General features: G+C 44.1%; 1 protein-coding gene across 3 annotated transcripts in view; it reads left to right on the top strand.

The window, feature by feature from the left end:
• SHISA9 (shisa family member 9) overlaps nucleotides 1–19475 on the top strand; it is a 447725-nt gene that overhangs the window by 266235 nt on the left and 162015 nt on the right. The window contains exon 4 of one of the 3 annotated variants that reach the window (XM_030883997.2): nucleotides 5307–5354. The exons of the other annotated variants lie outside the window; for them this stretch is intronic. Coding sequence (XP_030739857.1) covers nucleotides 5307–5354 — 48 coding nt within the window. The remainder of the gene's footprint in view (nucleotides 1–5306; nucleotides 5355–19475) is intronic. 3 annotated transcript variants of the gene reach the window in all.

Here is a 19475-nt window from a genome sequence, read left to right as displayed (position 1 = left end):
TTCTTCTTGGTCCTTCTTTTCTGACTATTACTGGAGTTCACAAGCTTTATCTGAGTCACTGGTCCTGTGAGGTCCAGTGAGGGGCAGACTGAGTGAATGCATGACCCGATGGGTTACCCAGGAGTCCAGAGTCTGCCTGCCCAAATGAAATGCAAATCCCATAATAAACATTATTTCAAGGGTTCTCTATTAAGGCATAATGTGACTGTGCTGTGAATGATGAAATGCATTTCATTAACAAAATCATTACCACCCAGTAGAGAAGTTGTTTAAAAAATGGTTTGCTGTGGAAAGCTCTGCAGTCTCTGATAACCAGACTCATTTTCTAAAAATTTCAATTCAGTAAATAAGGGGAGACTTGGACAACCTTTAGTGTTAACTGCCAAGTTCAAAAATACCTCTGGAAAATCAGTGTTCTCTTGGAGACTTTAATATTCAGAACATCGAGTGGGTTGGTCACCAAAACCCCCTGACCTCAGCTTCTTTGTGTGAAAAACGAAGAACCTGAACTCTCTAGTTTCCAAGCTCCATTCTAATTTTAAAATTGGAAAATTAAACAGTTCTACTCATTCTAGTCATTAGAATACCCGTGGACCATTAAATGTGTCTCCTTCATTCACTACCAACTCTGGGGAGAAAAGGGTGGGAATTATTGGTAGTTCCCGAGATAAATTCTTCCCAAACAAGACTTCCCATCTATTTAATTTAATTTGATTTGATTTAATTTAATTTTTATTTTATTTATTTAATTTTATTTTTGTTGTTTGCTTGTTGAAATCACATTCATGTTTAAAGAGAGCTCCTTTCTTTCTATAATTCAGGGGTTTGGGAATGTAACATCTGGTCCTATATAGCATGTGACTATAGAACGGTCTCCGTTCCCAAGGAGTTCATTGGCCAGTTATTGTAAAATGTTAGCATACACTAGGGAAATGTAAGAGGCTAAACCTCACTGTACTCTGTACAAGAAGGAGTGATGAAGTTGAATGATTATTTGTTCAACGCTTTCATCCATCCTGCAGACATTTAATCTGGTGTCCCTTGATTGTAGGTCCCACTGAGGCATGAACCAAGTCCGTCCCTTTCATCGATGTATCCCCAGCATGTAGCACCATGAAGGGATCTTTTCTTTTTTTTCTGAACTAGTATTTTTATTCATTTCAAAAGTCCTTCCCTTTATTCCTTTCTTTAACGTTTCCCATCCCCCACCTGCCATTTCAACCATGTAGAGCTATTTGGGAAGATTGGTCTTAGCAGAGCACCAGAGAACACAAGCATCAAATATCGCCTTTGGACTATGTAATTTTAAAAAAATCTTGTTTTATCAATAACTCAAATATTATTTTAAGCATTTAGTCCATGTAATAGTAACAAAATAAATGCTCACTTCAGTGTTTTCAAAATCACTCCAGACCTCACCCTCGGCTCTTCTTCTCCTTGGGGTGAATAAACTTGGGGGTCTGTATTTGGTGACCCACTAACATCTGCAGAGGTCTGACATGTTCTAAAACTGCATGATTCCTGGCTTTTTCCTCCTCTTCTCTGCCGTCTTCCACAAAGGGTAAAGCCCACCTCATCTCTGCTGGCACAGGACAAATCGGTTATTGCTTCTGTGGCCTGTGATCACTCTTGAAGGGATCTTAATAAGCCCTCCCAATACATATTTGTAAAACCACTGAATAATGCCACGTGACAGACACCACCCACATCATGTCAGGAGCGTGAGATCATCAGCAAGATGGTGGCATATAGCACTGCCCCTGCAGTTGGTCAGGGCTGAGTTTAAGATCTAGTTCATACGTTTATTGCAGAAATTACTCAACCTTCCAGGTCTCAGTTACCCCATGTGTACAATGGAGATAATAAAAATATCCAACTAATTGTCTATTGGCAAGATTTGATGATACAGTGCAGGGAAAGTGCTTACCCTGGTACATGGTCAGCCCTCAATCAATACTGCCCCATATGAAAGTCTCCAGACCAGAATTGTTTGTTGGTCATATTTTTCCTTGAATTTCCAAATACACTGGTACCTTGATTAACATGCAATTGGTAGATTTCACTTTGAAGGAAATAGAGAGTTGGGTCCACATCCTTCACTCTAGTTTGATGGGAAAGATGTGCCTGAAAGCTAACTCACTTTGGGACTCTGATAAAACAAACAAGCAAGAAGCAAACAGCAGATGACTTTCCTGAGTTGTGCTTAGGGCCAGCAAAGAGGTGGCCCAAACCTCTTCACTCTCCGCATCAGTAGCCTGGACAGTGAAGGTCCATATGCCCAGAGCTATGACTCCTACAATCCATCAGAGAAAGATTCTGTTTCACTCCATTAACTCTCCTTACTGAGTCAGAAATGTGGGTTTAAACATTTTCTAAGTATTTTCTAAAGTCAAGAAGTGTGTGTTGTTCTCGACTGAGCCAAACTGTAACCTGAAAATTCAGTTAAGCACACAAACCCTCTGGCCTGAGCCACCTGTGGATAGGTGGTTACAATGCAAGGACCCGCTTTATGGTTCCTCATAGGTCAATGTTTGCAAAGACAGTTGTGAAAATCTCCCGAAGGATCACCTGATGATTCAGAGATGGGTGATTCCTGCCTCCAGAACTGGGAAAAGACCGCTCTGTTATGTAGCTCCTGATGGGCTTTGCAAGTGGAAATTGCCTGCATGTTGGCATTTAGCTCCTATTGGCTCCGTGTTTAGTTTTTCCTCTAGGTGTCTTGAGAGTTTAAATCCTCAGCTGCTAAAGGTTCCTGACCGCATGCCCTTCAGATGCTTTAGTGCAACTTATGCTGCCCAGCTAGAGAAAGAGACAGGAAGTAACAGCGTTATTGATAAAAGGCTGTGCCTTTTTTTTTTAATTCAAGAATTTAATAAGAAAATATTTTCTCTGTTGCTATTTGACACTCTATGGACTATTTTCCCAGTACCATGTTACATTTTCCAATAGCACTTTTTACAGCCACAGCAACAATGCACTTAGCTGTGGCAGGAATTCTTTTTTGCTCTTTCTGTAGGAATCATGTGTGAAAACCCTACGTGATGCATAAGCCCCTCAAATGTGAATTAACCTCTGCTAGTTTTTCTTTTGTCATTGTTATGGAGGAGGGTGAGCTAGTATCATTGACCCAAACAGCACACCTCTGAAGGAGGTATCAGTCCCAAAGTCAAAAGATGGGGAAACTGAGGCTTGGTATAGTTAAGTAATTTTCCCAAAGTCACACCTAAAGAGCCAAGACCCATATCTGGGATAGCCTGATTCAGGTCATCTTCTTCCCACGAAACGATGCTGTCTCTCACAGAGCAATTTCTGGCACCAGAGGTTATAACCAGGCCAAAATAAAAAAAAAAAAAGATTGAAAGGCCCATTTTCCTCTTTGTGGGGGAGGACTTACTAAGCTATTAATTGTTTTCTTTGTTTGAAGGTAAAAGTTTTCTCATGATGCTGAGTACAATTGAGGTATAACATGTTTAAGGTGCATTACAGTTGAGGTATAATTTCTTATGAATAGTATACTACTCAGATTGTAATTTCACAATAGTGTGACTACTGAAAATATACATACACTAGGGTCATCAGCATCCCAGTAAGGATAAGAAATATCTTCCTCTCCCAGAAAGTTCCCTCATGGCCGCTTCCTCTCAATGCCGTAGGCCCATCCTCTTTACATAAGCATTTAATTTTTCACCCAAAAAATATTTATGTAATGTCCATTAGTGTCACCAGGCCCATAATGGGGCCTTGCTATATATTTGGTAGCTTGTGTGCTGTCTTATTAAGTGCCCTTATTAGCTTTGGATTTACGAAACAAAACTTGTTACTGTCTTGCCCCGTCTTAGATAGTGGGGACAGAGGTGACCACAGCTTGTTTCCTGCCTTCAAGGCAGTCGTGGATTTGATTTGGGAGCAAACGGCTTCCTTGGGCTTAGTGACTCAGTGACTCGGTCAGGCACGTGTCCACGCCGCACAGGAAGATCTGGGGCCGCATCACTATTTCCAGATGTCAATGATCCTGGCTCAGAGGGAGAAGAAACATGAAGGCGTCCCAGGCGGGTCCCACTTAATTTTAAGTTCGTCACTCTTCACCTGTTATTCCAATTTCCCCTCTGTTGCTAGTGATGAGGGTGTAGAGCTCATATCCGCAGGGGGAACGTGGCAATTTGAGCATCCTTTGGCACGCCTGGGAGGCCAACCAGAAATGTTTAAATGGGGCCGGATCTGTGCTCTGTAATCATTCAGATCACAGACTGTTCCCTCCATCTCTTCCCAGCTGGCAGCCTGATAAATGTCTGGAAATTGTGCAGAAACGTTGAGGACTTGGTTTTTCCAGGTAGATTCCTAAGAAAGGAAACTGGAGCTAGTAGCGCACGCTGATTGGTCAGGCCGCCAGCCAGTGGGCAGAGGCTGCTGCTCAGGCACGTGCACAGGTTTGCCTCGGTTTGAGTAAAACCCGATCTTACAGAGAGGGTCTATCGAGGAGCGGGGTAGGCTGTAGCCATAGTCATTCTCACCATCCTTTACAAAAGGGTCACTATGGGGTTCTCCTAATAATAAGAGATTCCCCCAGGGCCCATCCAGTACCTCTAAAATGGAATTCAATTTAGAGAAACTGATTTATAATCAAAGTCCCAGGCATTATGGGATTCTCAGATAACAAGTTTGATTCCTTTAGCATTGAGGGGAATTTCCTTACTTCAGGAAGAGTGACCCCGTGGAGAACCTTGAATTCATTCATTCATTCAACAGTATTTTTCAAACACAGACTGTGTGCTAGGCACTGTGAATGTGGGGTCTCCACTCCACCCAGCCTGCCACCTAGCATTTAAAGTTGCAGTCAGCAGAGCCTGCCCCGACCTTGAATTTGGAGCTAATGATGCTCCCCCCACCTTTTTAGCAGGGGGATTGCAATAAAAGAGGATCACAATTTATCTCTTGTCAACAGAGCGTTATTAGCCAAAGTGACCTCATGTAACTAAAACTTTGTTTTCTTTCTTAGAGGGTTGAAATTTAGAGCCACCTAGGAATTCTCTCTCTCCCTGAAAACATCTAGGCTTTCTTCAGGGGAACCGCTCTTGATCCTGTGTTGGGTATTATCTTAATCGTGCTTCAGGGCCTTGCGGAGAGAAGTGTTCACATAATCGTAATTGCGCATTTGGTCCCTCGCCCTGTTTCCTGGTCCCCTGAGACCTGCGCCCCTTGGAGGCTGCAGCTGGGGTGCCTGCAGAGCATCTGGGCGTTGAGGGCACAGCACACATGGGAAGCCCGTGAACAGATAGATCAGCATCTCTCCATTGTTGTTTTTTTAGGAAGTTCTGAGGGTGACTGGACAGTGGCGACACTTAAGTCACCGAAAGGTACCGTATGGCTTTTTCTAGCTCTTTTGTCCAGGTGTTGTTGGATTTGGCATTAATCCATGAAGGCACAGAGAATCCTGGTGTCTGTGTGCACACATGTGTCCGCGTTGGGTGGACCTGCGGGTCCGTCTGAGTTCCAGTGTGTAGGTGTTGTGTGTGTGTGTGTGTCTGCGCGCCTGGGGTGGCATGTCTGTGCTCCGGGCTGTTGTTGAAAAGTGTGCCACTCCTCACTTCCCAATGTTCATTGCCTGAAGGAAAATGTCACTATCAGAAACCATCCCAGGTAAGACATCCAGGAGACGTTTTTTTTCTCAGAAAACTGTGCAGGCAAATGGCAAAATGTAAGGTAAATTAATGCAGGGGGAAAAACACAAATTGTGAGGGAGAGATAAACAGAGTCAGGTTGTTGGCCCGGGGTCTTGGGAATGATTAGCCTTTTGGGGAACAGATGCTATTTTCAACTTTCCTGGCTACCATGGTGAGCATCAAAAGTTGGTCCCCTTGAGTCTGTGCGTTAACTAGCTGGGTGACTGGGCTAGGTGGTGGCTATAATTTATTAACCCCCTACTATGTGCCAGACAGAGGGCTGGGCCCTTTATGTCATTTTGTCCTTGAACTCTCCGATGACCCAGCCATGTATGTGTTGTCCTTCCCCTTCAGAGTCGAGGACATGGGCCTCTGAGCGAGGCTAGCTCTTGCTTGTCTAAAGTCATATAGCTGCTAAGTGATGAAGCTGAATTTGAACCCATGTCTGCCTGACTCTAATGCTTAGGTTATTTCCCACTGGGGTATGATGGGAATGGCTATTTTCCAGAACAGACTGGAAACTCAGTTCTCTTCTTTCTTCACTCCTTATGCTTTGTCGGGTGTGGTAGTTGGGAGGATGTAGCTGACCCAAGCAGGTGAAGGTCAAACCCTTTAGTGACCTTGAACTGGGAGAAGTTAGAAGATATTGCAGGGCTGTAGGTAAGATACTGGTAGGGCCATTTTGCCTTCTCAAAAGACAGTTCTGGTTTCTAAGTGGAGACTGGATTGGGGGAGGGTGGGCTGGAGTTGAAGTCACCTTCTGGAAGACTCTTGCAGTCATCCAGGTGGGCAGTGCCCTGAACTGGGGTGGGTAGAGGATGAAGAGAAGAAAATAGAGCAGAGGGGTAATGAAGAGACTGCAGAAGGTAGTGAGTGCGTGGGAGTGCAGAGGAGGGAGCCGTGGGCCACCCTGTGGTTCTCAAGTTTGAGCCACTTCAGTGCATATCAGCATCTCCTGGAGGAGTGTTAAAACCTAATTCCTGGGCCCCACCCCAGAGCTTCTGATTCACTAGGTGTGGCCAGAGGAGCTGAACTGCTAACAGGTTCCAAGGTGATGCTGATGCTGCTGGTCTGGGGACCATACTTTAAAAACCACTGCAGTAGAGAAATCTTGCTGGGAAACTAAGACTGTTTGATTGGGTCTCCAAGCATCTTTCTGTGGGTTGAGGGTTCTGAAGAGGGAAGTTTGACCAGAGTCCCAGAGGCTCCGAAGCAACTTGAGCTCTGGGGCGGGGTGGAGGGGAATGAGGAGTGTCACCCCATATTCCAGAATTGGGAGTGAGAGCTTTAGACCCTCGTGTCTAATGAGAACCCCTTGTTACCCAGTTGTTGCCTTGAGAGAGGCAGATTTTTTGGGTCTGCATTAGATAATAAGTATTCACATGTCAACATCCATTTTTAACAATGTAAACAGTTTGGAACATGACAGACCTACTAATTTGAGGCATAAACTTTTTTTTCCTTCCCTTGTGAAAAACAAAGCCATTACGATTCCCATGACAACATTTAGAGGCAGTCAGCATCCCTGTCTTTATATCAGCCTGTTGTTGTCTGATGCATTTAGAAAATATTTCAGGGCAGGTCAAAAGCAAGGGCTTAGAGGCTATTTTTCTCCTCAAACCAGGCTAATTTCCCCTCTCCTCCTAAATGCATCTGTATTTATCCTGCTTTGTCTGGGGAAGAGAAAAGGGGTCCCAGAAAGGGGAGGCCCAAGTTCCTCTGGGGTCACTGATTTTCCCTATTGTTTTCTACTCGACCTCCAGACCCTGAATCTACATGAGGCATGATAACAAGGTCAGGGGGGGTTGTACACCCTGCCACCTTCTTGAAAGAGAGGTATCAGCGGAGTGTGATGGACTTAGCCTCAGACACACCTGAGTTCTGATCGTGGTCCCATCACTGGTACTCTTGTTACTTGCTCCAAGTCATTCAACCCCTCTGAGCCCCTCTTTTTGATCAACAAGATGGAGACAACACTATCACCTCCCTCCTAAGGTTGTTGTGAGGACGATGTGAGGTAACATGTACAACACATGTCACAGTGCCTGGCATGTCAAAAGTGATAAACACATGAGGCTGTAACTGGTATAATTATTACTATTATTATCAGGTGAGCAAATTAAAGCTCTGAAAAATCTCATGGTTAAAAAAACTGTCAAACTCTGTATAGCCCATCATTTCCCAGATACTTTTGACGTCTGATCTCTTTTCTCTATGGAAAACCAGTTCACAGCTTGAGATCCAGTTACTGGAATGTTGCTAGGAACCCACTTTGGGAACACAGGGCATGGACAGAGGGATGGGTGTCCCTTGGGGAGGTTGGATAAAGAAGCAGTAGCTTCAAAGGAGAAAGGGCTAGGTCCCTGAAGATACAAGTTCCCTGCTTCCACCTGCATTGGCTATAACTCTCTTGGGAGGGGAATCCTATCTGCCACGAAATGGCAAACAAATCTTAGCGGTTTGCACTATCCATTTTTCACTACCTGAGGTTTTCCAGGAAAGTCTCCCCCTAGTGGTCACTGCTGTAGGTCCACGTGCCCAGCCCTGTGGACTCCTGGAATAATTGTTTAATACCCAGGATGGAAGAAGACACCACCACCTCAATCCCAGTGGACTCCCCTAACCAGTATGAACACGTATCATGGAAATACATTTATTTTGCAAAACGAATCTTTGAACCTGATCTGTCCTTAGTGTAGCACGCCATTGGAGCCTGGAACTTGGGGGAAACTTCTAGCATAGTGCTGTGATTTCATCACTCTAGCTCTGACTAGAATCAGGTTGTGTGGTCTTGCCCAAGCCAGTCACATGCTCTGGACTTTCATTTCTACCATTTCCAAAATGGAGGAGATGATAGTATTCACATTCTATCAGGTTTGGGGGAGTAATTTTATGAGACAATGCAAATAATACCCTTCCATGAAGCAATGAAGAAAATACACTTTTTCACCCTTTATGCTTCTACAGATGAGGGAACTGAGTTCTCTTGAGATAAATGAGATTGCCAACACTCACACAGGGCATCACACCCAGGACCAGGACCCAGAACTCAAAGAATGGCTTAAGACCCCAATGTTCATAGCAACACTATTTACAATAGCCAAAACATAGAAACAACCTAAATGTCCATCGACTGATGAATGGATAAAGAAGATGTGGCACAAACACACACACACACACACACACACACACACACACAATGACATACTATCAGCCATTAAAAAGAATGAAATAATGCCATTTGCAGCAACATGGATGGATCTAGAGATTGTCCTACTAAGTGAAGTGAGTCAGACAGAGAAAGACAAATACCATATGATATCACTTATATGTGGAACATAAAAAAAATGATACAAATGAACTTATTTACAAGACAGAAATAGACTCACAGACATAGAAAACAAACTTATGGTTACCAAAAGGGAAAGGCGAGGGGACAGATATATTAGGAATTTGGAATTAACAGATATACACTACTATACATAAAATAGATAAACAACAGGACCTATTGTATAGCACAGGGAACTATATTCAATATCTTGTAATAATGTATAACATATTTCTTTTATACATAATTCTTAGTATATATTAAGACATATTCTTAATAACATAATTCTTTTATACATTATTAATAATATATAAAAGAATCTGAAGAAGAATATCTATCTATCTGAATCACTTTGCTGTTCTCCTGATCATTGTAAATCAGCTATACTTCAATTAAAAAAAAAAATCAGTCTTTAAAAAAAAAAGAATGGCTTAAGGACTTGACCCAGAATCATGGGAGATGCTTTTTACCAATGTCCATCCCAGGCCTGCCCACGCCTATGGGCCTGGAACCTCTGGATTTTTCACTTTCCATTTTTCATTTTTTCACTTTAAAAATGCACCTCCTGGGTCATTTTATGTGCATTCAACTCTGGACCTACATTTTCCTAAGACCCAATCCTAGATACAAACACAGCTTACCCCAGAGCACCAGTTTTCGCATGCCAGCATTCCTCATGTATTCCAAAAATACATGAGTATTTTTGCTGTTTTCTTAGTTGGGGTTTGATCTGGGGGCTATAGCTGGAAGGTAAGAGCATTGGAAGTGGATGGTATCCTGCTCTGCCACTTATCAGCTGTGGCAGAGTCAGTTGGCAGCCAAATTACTCAGTGTCTCTGGGCCTTAGTTCTCATCTGTCACATGGAAAAAAAGGATATTGCCTCATCACCTCCCTTTACGAGGGTTTAAATTAGATCATGTAGGTGAAACGGCTAAAAACGGTGTCTAGTACATGGTAAGCACTCAAGAAATCCTAGTTCTTTCTTTCTTTTGAGAAAATTGATGTAGCTCGGTGATAAATATTCATCCAAGAGATGCTACAGAAGCACAGAAAGTATGTGATTTGGGTTACAGTTCTGTCGGAGGGTACACAACCTGGGGAAGGACTCACTTAAAAGTAGCCTTAAAACATTACTTCATAAAAGTCAGGCTTTTGCAACTTTCTGACTTGGGTTATTGGTTTGTGGGTGAGCAGCAGGGTACAGAGCAGGTGGAGGATAAGGAAGTGATTTTTTTTTTTTTAATAAAAATCAAATCCTACCAGCTTCTGAGTTCAGCCTCTTTGGAAAAGCATACAGCAAGCACTGGCATTTTGATGAGCTTCCTTGGGAACCCATAGGGCATGAAGTGAGCCTGTGGAGAGAGTTCTCTGCTTTGCAGAAAATGCCATTGCAGCAAGATAGCAATAGTACTATATATAAAGTAGATAACTAATAAGGACCTACTGTATAGCACAGGGAACTCTATTCAGTACTCTGTAATGGCCTATATGGGAATAGAATCTTAACAAGAGTGGATATATGTATATGCATAACTGACTCAATTTGATGTACAGCAGAAACAAATACAACATTGTAAATCAACTATACTCTAGTAAAATTTTTTAAAAAACGTGTGTCCCTCTGAGGCTCAGCTGGCTAGATATCATTCATGCTAAATATCCCCCAAATCTTGCATGGTACCGCCATCACATAGTAGACACTAAACAGACATTTTATTAATAAATTATTAATTGAAGCTGAGCATCGCATTTGAAGGGAATCCTGTTGTCTTTTCTAAAGAGGCCCTGGGAAATAGAAAAATCAACCAGGTGGAAGCGGGGGGTGGCCTGTGTTTAGATCCAGTGCTGCTTCTGTTCCGTTGGGTGTCCTTGTGCCCACAGCTCCAGTTGCCTCTCCTATAAATGGAAGGCTGGGATCATTGATCTCATTGGTCCTTCTATCTCCATAAGTAAAGATCCCAGGCTTTGCTATGATTGGCTTGCCTTGTCATGTGGCCACCTACCTCTGAACAAATTGTTATGGTGAGGGCAACGAGTAGGGGAGGGCTTCCCTGGTGGCACAGTGGTTGAGAGTCCGCCTGCCGATGCAGGGGACACGGGTTCGTGGCCTGGTCCGGGAAGATCCCACATGCTGCAGAGCGGCTGGGCCCGTGAGCCATGGCCGCTGGGCCTGCGCATCCGGAGCCTGTGCTCCACAGCGGGAGAGGCCACAACAGCGAGAGGCCCGCGTACCGCAAAAAAAAAAAAAAAAAAAAATAGTAGGGGAGACATGGATCCCCACCTGGAAATTAGGGCTCTTCCTGGGAGTAGAGTGAGTGAATGATTGGCATTTGTATCAGTTATCCATTGTTACAATGATGCTGCATAAGAAACAACCTCAAATCTCATGGCTTAAACTTATTTAGCTCAGCATTTATTGAGATCAGAGGTCTATGTGCCAGTGATTTATCCTGATGCAGGAGGTTCTTCTAGTCTGAGCTGAGTTCACCCATATGACTTGGGGTTGGATGGATGCTGGCTAATGTAGGCTGGTTTCAGCTGGAAAGACTGGGTGACTTGGCTCTGCTCCAGGTGTCTTTTATCCTTAGAGAAGGTAGCCCAGACATGTTCTCATGATGGGGGCAGAGGTGAAAGAGAGCAATCAAACACCAGCAAGCACTTTTCAAACTTCTGTGTGTGTCATATCTGCTAACCTTCATTAATCACATGATGAACTCAGAATCCAGTGGTGGGGAAACAAGATCCTCTTTTTTGGGAGGTGAGTTTCAAAGTCACATAAAAAGAGTGTGGATACAAGGAAGGGGGGAAAATGGAGGTCCTTCATGCATTCATCTAACACAGGGTCCCAAATCTTATCATTATCTACTTTGAGATGGTCCTTTGCACATTGGAAGGAAGTATGTAGGATTAAGGAGAGTTAACTTTTATTTCCTCCCTTTAAAAAACCACCAGTTATATAAAATTTTACCAGTTCAGAGGTTGATCGTAAGACAAACTATGCAATGAATTTCTGAGAAGAAATATCTCCATCTGTGGAGCAGCAGTGCAGGATGAAGGGCAGTGAAGGAGTGCACAGTTTCCAACCAGGGCCCTTCAGTGCAGGGGGCTCTGGGGTCAGCCTTGGATGGAGCATGAGTCCAGCCACCTTTGTTCAATAGCCTTTCAGAAAGTGGTGACTGCCCAACAGGACTGCCTAAGGCAAGAGACACAGGGCTTAAGGTTTCATAGGTCCATTGGCAGTGAGATGTTCACAGAGGGCTCCCTGCAGCCACAACAAAGGGGCTGATCGTGCAGCTGGATAGCTTTGGTGCAAAGCCCAAGCCAGGCACTGTTTCAGAATCATCATCAGCAAAGGCAGCAGTGCTTTCCTTTGGGACCCTCAGGGCTAAGATAAAAAAGGGCCAGGATTCCATTCTCCCCTTTCCAGTTTTCTCAGAGAAATAAGCCTTCAGGAAAGATGTGTGGCCCTGTAGAAACAGCTAGGAGTCCTGGCTTTAATTAGAACCTGGTTCAAATGTGATTTTTCCTCCTTGTGTCTCTACAGTGAGGCCCAGAACCAGGTGAAATGGGGGCTAATTTGCCATAAAGACGAATCTTCCCAACTCCTCCTGGCTCTCTCCTGCCTGGGAAGCTAGGCTTCTTTCCTGCCTTTCTTGTTTCTGCCTGCTGAGACAACCGCAGGAGCCTGTGCAGCATTATAACATGTATTTCAAAAGAAGGGAGAAATACCTGGGTATTTTTTTTTTTATCATGAACTGTTTCCCCTTTTACTGTTTCATTCAGCTCATGATGGAGAGAAAAAAAGTAGAGACCCAGAAAACACTCCCATGTAAATAAAAGTTCAGCACTGTCCTAGTGAACCAAAAGGCCTCACAAATACAGTGGCTTAAGAGAAAGAAGTATATTTCTCTCTCATGTAATAGCCCCAGAGGGGGTGGCCAGGTTGGTGGGGCAGCTTTACTCCAAGCTGTCACTCAGGGACCCAGGTTCCTCCAACATTGTTGCTCTGCGGCCACCTACTGTATTGTCCTCATCTGCATTGTTATAATTAGTTGCTGTCCTGGCCTATGGGAAGGGGGAGAGAGGACACCCAGGGCAACGAATTTTATTTTAAGTGAGTAAGTTGAAGTGGAAACTGGATGCATCACTTTTGCTAACAGTCCATTGGTAAGAGATTAACCACGTGGCCAAACTTAGCTTCCAAGAAGGCTAGGGAAATCTAGCTCAGGATTAGGTGGCCATGTGTCCAAGAAAAAAGTGGACGAGATCTGGATGACAAGTAGCAGTCTCTTACAATATCATGTCAGATGGGGTATATGTTTAAGGAGCCTACTGTGTGCCAGGCATAATGGTTTGTGCTTTCACACTTTGTCACTTGTTTACTTCTCTGCTGCACTTTGCAAAGTAGGTCTTCTTATCCTCACTTTATTTTCTGACAATGACATCAGTAGCAGCTACTATCTAATGAATACCTACCATGAAGCAAGGACATTGGTACTTTACATTATACAAGATAGTTTACATGGTTCTTTTGAATACCATAACCCCTTACCACGTAGGCATTGTTATTTTATTTTCCATTTTATTGGTGAAGCTTAGACAACTTAGGTAACTTGCTTAAGGTCTCCAGCTTATAAGTGGAAGAGTTGGGATTTTAACTCAGGTCCATCTGCTCTTCAAGTTCATGCTCTTTCTACCATATTCTAAAGAAGATTTTACAGTCACAGAATTCTTCCAAACTCCGCTACCTGCTGTATAAACAAGTTGCACTGAGTCCTGCACGCTCTCAGCTTCACTAATCCTTCTTTCTCTCTCAGCATGCTCAGATCTTATTGCTGACGTCTTGCCTTCCAAGGCTCTACTATGGCCGTCAAGAGCTCAGTGTAGGATTCAGGAGCAACACTTGGAATACTTTGTCATCATCAAAAGTGATCGCTGCTCTCTGAGTGGTGGGGAGGGGAGAGTGGAAGCACAGGGAAGAGACTACTGGTGAATATCGCAAAATGGGATCCCCCTACATGGTCATGGAGGGAGTCGGTGTGATGTAGCGTGAAGAGACCGGGCAACCACACCTACCTCATTGGCTTGGGGTGGGGTGGGGAGCCAACTAGATGAGATGATACCTGTAAAGCACCTGGATGGTGCCTGGCTGGAGTGGTGACGAAGCTTCAGGCTCCTCCCAGTTCTAAGAGAAGCCTATAGCACCTTATCCAACCCAGTCCTTTAACAGGAAGCCACTTTTTGTTGGTAACTGGTCAGCACTCCCGCCAATGCCAGTGCATCTCAGACGATGCAAGACCCATACTCTTGTAATGCAGTAGCCAACTGAGTGCTGTGAGCCTGGCAGGGGGAGTCTCTCATGACACCCCAGCTCCCTTCTCTTGCGCCACTTTAAGGAAGAAAAAGGTAAACATGTATTGCCTCCAGGGGGAGTTTGAGACTTCATGAAATTTCCAGTTGTGACATTTTGATGTCTCCTCTTGTGAATAAGATTTACATGTATATCTCAATCCCTGATGTTTTGAGAGGAGGAATCAAGAAAAGTGTTTTCTCCTTATAATTCTCACTCTGTCCTCCACCTTCTTTAGTTTCGGGGGAACGTTTTCCTGCAGATAGAAACTTGTTAAGGAAACAAGAGTTTCTTCTATAAGGCAGGCAGATGGTTAAATAGATGGTGAATGTTGTCACACATTCGTAAATTTCAGGATACTTGGAATTCAGCCGGGTGTCAAGGGTTCAGATCCCAGCACTGTCACTTGGACAAGTTGCCAAAGCTCTCCTGCTTCAGTTTCCCCATTTATAAAATGAGACCAATAATAGCACCTACCTCATTAGGATATTGAGAGGATTAAAGGGGGTAGCAAATGTCCATTCCTTAGCCGGGTGCCTGGAGCAGAGCACGCACTTAATAAGGGTGAGCTCTTACTCAGGTTACACTGGGTGATCTAGGAAGGGGGCGTGTCAGCACAGCCTGCTGCTGGATCCAAGCGGTCTCTTTAACCAATCCCCGCGCCCTGCGCCTGACTCCATTCTACCTCCCCTGAGCTATGGCTGCGAGAGAACATCCATGCCTCTGCAAGTTTTCAGCCAGGGGTTTGGAGCTGGGCAGCAGCCTGGTTCTCCTGCCCCAGAAGCTCCAGTCCTTCTATCCCTGTAAAGCACAGGTCACGTAGCCTTCTACAGTGTGGACGATGTATTAGAGAAACAGAACCAGCAGGATATTTGTGTGGGGGTGTGGCAGTCCTCGGCATACTTTGCCTTATGTAGCTGTATCACCCCAGTCTCTGCCTCTGATTTCACATGGCCTTCCTCTGTGTGTGTCTATGTGTCCAAATTTCTTTATTCTTATAAGGACACCAGTCATTGGATTAGGATCCACATTAATCCAGTATGACCTCATTTTACCTTGATTACATCTGTGTGATAGGTACGTAGGATATATTTAATGTATATATTATATATATGCATATTATATATGTAGGATATATTATATAGGATATATACATACAAATATGTATATATGGAATATATGTATATATGGAGAATTATTGCAAGCAATTGAATCACACAATTATGGAGGCTGAGAAGTCCCATAATCCATTGTCTGCAAGCTAGAAACCCAGGAGGCTGGTGGTATATTTCCAGTCCCAGTCTGAAGGCCTGAGAACCAAAGGAGCCAGTGTTGTAAATCCCAGGTCCAGGCAGGAGGAGACTCATGTCCCAGCTCAAGCAGGCCAGGCAGGAAGGGCATGGATCCTCTCTTCCTCTGCTTTTTGTGGTATTCAGTCCCTTAACAAATTAGGTTGGTGCCCCTCTACATTGGAGAGGATCGTGTGCTTTACTGAGTCCACTGATTCAAATGCTAATCTCACCCAGACCCAGAAATAATGTTTAATCTGGACACCCTACGGTCCAGTCAAGTTGGCATATAAAATCAGCCATCAGAGATCAGAAGATGAAGCATCCTGCCCATTTCTAATACCTGAGAGAATGTCATTGGAATCAAACTGTCTCTGGTGCTTTTCTTCCCTTATCAAATGTTTATTATTGTATCCTACTATGTGCCAGGTACTGGGCTAAGATGTTGGAGATACAGTGATGAGCAGAGCAGATATGATGTCTAACCTAATTGGAGCTTATATTCTAGTCAAAGGAGATAGACAATACACAAATAACTAATAAAAATAATTTCATATATGCAGGCTAAGAACATATTAAAATAGGGAAAGGTGATGAGAGCAACGGGGGTGTTTTCACTGGGTCATCAGGAGGAATTTTCTGAGTGACCTTTGATCAGAGAACCAAATGACAAGAAGAATCCAAAAAGAAGGGTGTTTGGCAGTGAGAACACAGGGACAAGGTCCAGTGGCTCTGAGATGGTGAAAAGCTTGGCGTGTTCTGGGACAGAAAGGAATCCTGTGTGTGTATGCTGGATTGAATAGCATCCTCCCCCGATCCTGACCCAAATCTACTCAGAACCTCAGAATGTGCTCACACTTGGACATAGGGTCTTTGCAGATGTAACTAAGTTAAAATGAGGTCATCCTGGATTAATGTGGGTCCTAATCCAGTGGCTGGTGTCCGTATAAGAAGAGGGAAGTTTGGACACATAGACACACACAGAGAGGAGGGTCATGTGAATTCAGAGGCAGAGATTGGAGATGCAGCTACAGGCAAGGAATGCCAGGATTACTGCAACCACCAGAAGCAAAGAGGAAGAGGCAAAGAAGCATACTTCACTAGAGCCTGCAGAAGGAGCACAGACCTACCGACACCTTGATTTCAGACTTCTGGCCTCCAGAACTGGGAAAGAATAAATTTCTGTTGTTTTAAGTTGCCCAGTTTGTGGTAATTTGCTATGGCAGCCCTAGGGAACTAGTACACTATGTGATGGGTCATAATAAGCGAGGGAGAGATGAGGGTGGGCAAGCAACAGCCGGAGGCCAGGCCATGCTGACCTTCGGGGTCACAGCAAATCATTTGGATTTGATTCTTAAGTGTGATGGGAAGATTAATCGCTCTATTTCAATATATTCTCGGACCAAAGGTAGGGACAAATTGGGAATTGTTGAAAGCTTAGGGTGGGACCTTGCTCACCAGGTGAAATCCATCACCTGAGACCCAAGATGATCACCAAGGGAGAAGGAGTGGTAGGAACCCCTCCTTAAGATATCCTTGGCCCAAGGAAAGAAGGTAGGTGGGAGGCCACCTGCCAAGACCCTCAGATGTGTAGCTTGTTTTGAAAACTGGTTATTACCTTGACTCTCCATTTCCATAGAGGCGAAGCTCCATCCCACCCGGCACCTGTACAAGTGTCTGCTGCTAATTAAGAGAGAGACAGATGGAGGAAGGTTTAGTTTAATTTTGAAGCCTTGGTTCCTTCAAGGCAATTAGGCTGATTGGAAGGAAAGCACCTTTTTCATTCTTTCTTTCTCTTTTTAAATGAAGAAAAATCAAAACGGAGAGGACCAGTGTTGTTGGAAGCCTCGCACATCTGTTACCTGGTCGGCTTGTTAACCACCTGCCCACGAGGTACCTCGGTTGATTAGGTTAATGCATTTATTAATGGGGCTTACAAGGCTGCTCAATGAATCTGTGATTTCCTCCACAAGCCGCTTTTTAATATAGTAAGACAGGGACCACGATGCACAACACCGAGAGTGGCCAGGTAAGTATTTCTTTCCCATCCTCGGTATCTAAATCAGAGGGGATGAAAAAGAGGATTTCACAAAAATTGCATTTCCTGGTTATGGGAACAGTTCACCCAACCACCAACCACATCCTTGTTGAAATGATCTTGAAAATAACTCTTTGAAGGATGGTTTTATGCCCCATGCAGCAAGTCTGTACCTGCTCTGCACTTGTCAAAAACACCTCTGAGTCATGTGGAGGGGGGACAGACAAACAAATAGATGTGAACGATATAATCCTGCATACAGGACATTAGATGATCTGATGAACCCTTGTTTTCTTCACTTCATTACATACATATCCTTTCAGTTTTTGAAGCTACCATGCTACTTCCCACCTCAGGCCTTTTGCAAATGTTGTTCTGTATCAGTTATCTACTGCTGCATAACAAATTACCCCAAAACTTAGTGGCTTAACATAGCAACTGTTTATTGGGCTTGTGGTTCTGGATCAGCTGGGAAGTTCTTCTGGTTTGGGCTGGCTTGGCTACTCTTGGCCAGGCTTACTTAGTGTCTGTGATGAGCTGGCAGGTGAGCTAATGGCTGCACAGTCTAGGATGGCCTCACTGGGTATCTGGCAGGTAGCAGGCTGCTGTTGGCTGTGGTGAACATGGGCACCTGGACTGCATGTTTCTCATCCTTCAGGGGGCTAACCTGGGCTTCCTTTTTCATATGGAGGCAGGGTTCCAAGATCTGATAACAGAAGCTGCAGAACTTCTAAAAGCCTAGGCTTGGGATGTGCGTGACATAATTTCTGCTACAGTCTACTGGTTAAAGCCAGTCACAAGGTCAGGCCATATTCATAGGGTAGGGAAATAGACTCCACCTCTCGATGGAAGGAACTGCAAAGTATTACAGCTATTTTTGCAACACACCCCATGTGCGCTCACCTGGATGCTGTTTCTGTTACTCTTCACTTTTCAGATTCCAACTAAGAGAGCATCCTCAAGGATGCCTTCCCTAACCGGCCCCTCATCCCAAACGTATCAAGGCCCCTTCTTGTGTCGTCTCATAGGGACAGCTAGGCACTCGATACACATGGCAGCTGGAGGGAAGCAAAGAGGGAAGGAAGAAAGGAAGGAAGGGTGGTTAGTTTGGATGAGTGCTTCCTTTGTGCTTGGCTGGATATCTGGCACAGAGCGCTCAGTAAATGTCTGTTGGATTTAATCCAGTGCCTCTTTCATAAGCCAGAAGACAGACAAAATATATGTAGTGACTAGTTACTCTCTTTCAGAATTGTGTTATATAGCTTATATGTCTCATATAATTTATTCTTAACAATAAACCTCAGAGCAGTTATATTATCCTCATTTTACAGCAAAAGAAATAGAGATAAAGGAGTTTGACATTCCCAAGGTCTCATAGACTCAGGTCTGTCTGATTCCAAAGCCTACAGATTTTTCTGTCCCACCCTTGCCCCATATACCAAACACTCTCTATGTTCAGGGGTTTCCCAATGACAGGTTCACCAAGAGACAAATTCAGGGTTGGGTGTGGAGAAGGATGTATTGTAGGTTCTCCACGAGCGACTCTCTGATTCCTCCTAATGGGAGCTGCTTCCCATACCTGCACTGATAGGGCAAGAATTGAATGCCCCTGGGACTATTTTTCTTTAGAACTTTTTGAGAGGACATCACCTGTCCCATCTGTCGGGGCACCTGTTTCATAATCAATTTCCTCAGTTTGTCAGAAACGGGAACCTTCCAGTGCATCCCTTGCTCTGAGCTTCCCTTAGACTCGTCCATTGTCTGGAAAGAGGAATTTGGGAATAAATGGTTCTGGATCGTGCCCGGGGA

Source organism: Globicephala melas, chromosome 15, assembly GCF_963455315.2.
Source record: "Globicephala melas chromosome 15, mGloMel1.2, whole genome shotgun sequence".
Taxonomy (NCBI): Eukaryota; Metazoa; Chordata; class Mammalia; order Artiodactyla; family Delphinidae; genus Globicephala; species Globicephala melas.
Note: the sequence above shows the minus strand (reverse complement) of the source record. Positions and strands in the feature narration are given on the sequence as shown.